Below are 5,000 nucleotides of genomic sequence, written 5' to 3' on the forward strand. Positions count from 1 at the left end.
CAGCCGCAGGAATGCGGAAAGGAAGCTTTCGTCACAACATCCTCGACCACATCCCATCACGCAATATCTGATCTCCCAACCCCTGCCCACGATCAATCCGCCTACCAATCCTTCCCCTTTGCATCCCCTCCCCCTGGCAGAATGACATCTACCTCTACACCACAAATTAAACACACTCCTACGCCCACCACGGCAGCACCCACGACCATCGCCTCTCCTAGCTCCCCCCCGCCACCACCACCCTCCCCCACCACTCCGTCCCCACTACCCACTCCCTCTCTACCCACTCCGACCCAGCAGACTCACGATCTTGCTGACGCGCCAGCCACCCCTCGTCCGGAGCCACGTAAGCGTCTGCCCAAAACAACGCTGACTCGTCCCCAACCGGTATGAGGAACGAAGCCTCTACACAAGTCACACCTAGGAGAAGCTACGTTAGAAATAGTAAAAGGAAAAACAAGCAAAAAAATCTCCCACCAAATCGCCAGTGGGAAGACACGACACACCACCACGTGCCTGGAGTACCTGCCCCCCCTACTACCCCTCCTGCTCCACAAACACCACAGCTCATCATCAACAACTACGCGGAACGAGCGGAAATAAACAAACAAACAAACGAGCAGCCGCAGCCCCACCAAGATGAGGAAGGTTTCGTTCAAGTCAACTCCAGAAAACAAAAAAGAAAAACAAGGGATGAACGCCACTCGCCAAAACTCTTGCAAGGTGCCGACCGTCCTCAGGTAGTGTACCTTTACATCACGAGTTGCCACCCAGATACAGATGAAGACGATATTGAAGACTTCTTGGAAAATAATTTCAATCAAATTGCCAATGTCAAAGCCTTTAAAACAAAAATGACACATGATTACTACTCTAGCTTCACAGTCACCATAAGGGGCAAAGATATAAAACCAGATATTTTCTTAGAGTCCGACATCTTTCCCAACAACGTAAAAGTATTCCTTAATAGAAACAAGTACAAAGGCGAGCAGAATGTTTGACGTCGCAAATCCGGCGGTCAAACCACTTAACACCATCACTATAGAACACATCAATGCACAGTCCCTCCTAGGTCATTTCGAAGAAATCAAATTGATAATTAAGGAGAGAAACATTGATATTTTGTGTATCAGTGAAACCTGGCTTCACCAAGAAATATCGAGCAGTTTCATCAGCATCCCAAACTTTCACGTCTACAGATGTGATGCAGGACGTGGAGGTGGAGTCTGCATATATGTAAGCGATACCCTTAAATCAAATAAGATGTCCTCTGCAACTGTAAATCATACAGCAGTAGAGGACATCTGGGTAACCGTACAAAGCAGTATGTATCCTTCCTTCCTCGTCGGCACAATCTACAGACACCCTCATGCCACCACAGAATCATTTGACTACCTAGAAAATATTCTCAGAGAAATGTCAACAAAGAGAAAACCACTTTTCATCTTAGGTGATTTAAATGACGATCTAAGTAAACCAAATGCAAAATTAAATGGGATAATTAACAAAAACAAATTAAAACAACTTATAAAGAAGCCTACAAGGATTACAGAAAACACCTCATCCATATTAGATGTTATAATAACAAACAGACCCGATATTACACTACATGCAGACGCTGTCCCATGCCACATTGCTGATCACGAGCTTATAACCTTGACCTTGAATATAGTAAAGACAAAGCGAAAACCAGTCAGTAAAACCTCTCGCGACCTAACGCAGTACGATCCTCAATTATTCTGTCAACATATTATAGCCAATGACTCGTCACTGTCAGAGATCTTAACAACTGACGACGTTGACAGACAAGTTAATATTCTTACAAACGTGATAAAGAACGGCATCGATGCCTGCGCTCCTTTTAAAACAAAAACAGTTAGGCGTCCTCCCGCCCCCTGGATAAATGACAACATTAAGAGGGCCATAAATGATAGAAATAATACTGACAAAGCTCTCAAGATAAACAGATTTGACTCCACCCTTCAGGCTGAATACAAACAAAAGAAGAAAAATGTGAAAACACTCCTCCGCTGGGCAAAAACTAATTATTTTAAAAATAAGTTCAATGAATGCAGAAGCGATTCTGCTGAAACGTGGAAACTAGTAAATACATTAGTGCCTAAGAATAAACAAAATACAGACACCTCCCCAAATTCCATAAATAATACAGAATACTTTAATAACTTCTTTGCAGAAGTAGGTAGACGCACTTTTGAACAGACAACCGCCCCCACATATCAACACAACATAAACGAAACGAACACTACAACAAACTTCTTCAGACCGCAACCAGTAGAAGTAGAAACAATTATCCTAACAATAAAACACTTAAAAAAGACAAATTCAGTGGGAGCAGATGGAATTGCACATCGTTTCATAAACGATAGTTTACCAGCAATTGCATACTATCTGACAGTAATTATTAATACATCTATAGTCACCGGTGTTTATCCATCACTTTGGAAACATGGCATCATAACTCCGATTTTCAAATCCGGTGACAGAGACGAAATCAATAATTATCGACCCATCACTATACTACCAGTAATATCTAAAGTTCTCGAAAAAATAGTTGCAAACCAATTAACAACATTTTTAGAAGCGAATAACCTTATATCTAACACGCAACACGGTTTTAGGAATAAATTATCAACCGAAACGGCATTACTAAAAGTCACAAATGAAATATATAATAATATAGACAATAACCAGATCAATTTGCTCACTCTATGTGATTTATCGAAGGCCTTTGACAGTGTCAGCCATGAATTACTTGTAAACAAACTAACAAATCACGAAATTGATAATTTCTGGTTCAAAAGTTACCTGTCCGCGAGAACTCAATCAGTCAAAATCCATGAAAAAGTATCATCAATGCAATCAGTTTCGTTCGGTGTTCCACAAGGCTCAATCCTTGGCCCAATCTTATTTACTATATTCATAAATGATTTGTCATCAATTGCAAAAAACTGTCTTCTTGTTCAGTACGCCGACGACTCTCAATTTCTTCACGCTGCCTCTGTAGACAATCTAAATGAGTTGATAGAAAAGACTAAACAGACCCTAACAGAAGCAAAAAATTACTTCGATATGAATGGCCTGAAACTAAATCCACAAAAAACACAATGTATTTTCATTGGCAGCCGTCAGAACATAGCAAAAATACCCATAGATACAGTTATTGATTTCCAAGGTTGCTTCATCAAACCCAACACAACAGTAAACAACCTAGGGGTACACGTAGACAGATACATGACATTCGAGACACACATTGATCACATCTACAGAAAAGTAATGGGCACACTGATATACTTGAATCATATAAAAAATAAAATACCCACAGAAACAAGAATTGCTGTTATACAAACACTAGCACTTAGTATCCTTAACTACTGTCTTAACATCTGGGGCTCCACAAACAAAACACAAATACAAAGGACACAGAAACTACAGAACTTCGCGGCAAGAGTAGCACTGGGAAATTTAAATAAATATGACCACATCACACCACATATAAACAAACTAAAATGGCTAAAAGTACAACAGAAACACAAATATGACACGTGTATTCTGATCCATAAAATAATACAAGGAAATTACCCAAATTGGCTATTACCTATACAAACAACAGGTAACATAACAGGTGTCCTTACAAGGCAAAATAACTCTTTATATATCAAAAGATCGAATACAGAAACCGGGGCAAGAAATATGCAAATCCGAGGACTGGTGATCTGGAACCACCTACCAGAAAATATTAGAAATATCTCCAACCAAAAAACATTTAAAACAAAAGCGAAAGAACATCTACTGAAATATCAATGACATCAGGCGTGTGAACATCTGGCCAAGTACGAAATTTCAGTTATCTGGGATATTAATGTTCTATCTAATCTTGTTAAACAAGCACTGTACAATATCTATGTATATAACATCCTATTACATAATGTAAACAACATATCTATAAATGTAATACCCATTGTAATTAGTGGAATAAAGTGTTTGAATTTGAATTTGAATTTGCTCCGCTCTCTCTTTTCCGGGCATTTCATCGAGGTATTTCTTGAGACCAAGTCGGGCGGTTCCCAATGCCCCGACTACGACCGGTATCACGCGGGTCTTAGTGTGCCACATGCGCGAAATCTCGATCTCAAGGTCCTTGTATTTGCTGATCTTTTCTGCTTCTTTGGACGATACATTCGCATCACTTGGCACTGCCACGTCAATCAATAGACATCTTTTCTTGACCTTGTCGTGGAAGATGATGTCCGGTCGATTGGCTCCAATGGTCCGATCTGCGTTAACAGGCATGTCGTACATCACAGTGATTGTCTCTGTTTCAACGACTTTTTCCGGCTGATGCTCGTACCACTGATCAGATGCAGGGAGGCCAATCTCTCTTAGAATTGACCAGTGCAGGTAGCTAGCTATCCGGTTGTGCCTATGGGTGTACTCATTTAGCGCTAGTACCGAGCAGCCAGCAACTATGTGGCTGACATGCTCTTCTTGCTGCTGGCAAAGTCTGCATTTGCTGTCCACCTCCATCTTCAAGATCTTCCTCTGATGGTATCTGGTGTTCAGCGCCTGATCTTGTGCTGCCGTAAGGAGACTCTCTGTCTGTCCTTTGAGCCCAGAGCTCCGAAGCCATCCAAAGGTCAATTTTCTATCTACGTAATTCTCGAATGTTTGACTGTAGAATTGACCGTGGAGAGGCTTCGACGAGTAGGTGTTGATTTTCTCGTCAGCCAACGCTTCCTTCATCTGTCGCTTGATGGTTTGCAAACTTGGCTGTGTTGACTGGGCTCCGGGCTGGGGCGGTATATACTTCTTGAATTCATCGCCTTTGTTGACAAGAGAGTATTTCCTCTTCTCTGATTCGTGTCTCTTTACGAGTCGGGTATACTTGTCATCTCCTCGCTTGATGTACTCGCTTAGGCCGACGATCGCGCTCTTGTATGCACTTACCAGCTCGATGAGTCCACGACCACCACTACTTCTAG

The 5,000-nt window shown here is 41.5% G+C and overlaps 1 protein-coding gene across 1 annotated transcript in view; it reads right to left on the bottom strand.

Moving 5' to 3' along the window:
* LOC125031649 overlaps window positions 1-5,000 on the bottom strand; it is a 29,238-nt gene that overhangs the window by 7,778 nt on the left and 16,460 nt on the right. The window contains exon 4 of the mRNA XM_047622532.1: window positions 4,102-5,000. This exon is cut by the window's right edge and continues 328 nt beyond it. Coding sequence (XP_047478488.1) covers window positions 4,102-5,000 — 899 coding nt within the window. The remainder of the gene's footprint in view (window positions 1-4,101) is intronic.

This window comes from Penaeus chinensis, chromosome 13 (genome assembly GCF_019202785.1).
Source record: "Penaeus chinensis breed Huanghai No. 1 chromosome 13, ASM1920278v2, whole genome shotgun sequence".
In the NCBI taxonomy this organism is placed as follows: domain Eukaryota; kingdom Metazoa; phylum Arthropoda; class Malacostraca; order Decapoda; family Penaeidae; genus Penaeus; species Penaeus chinensis.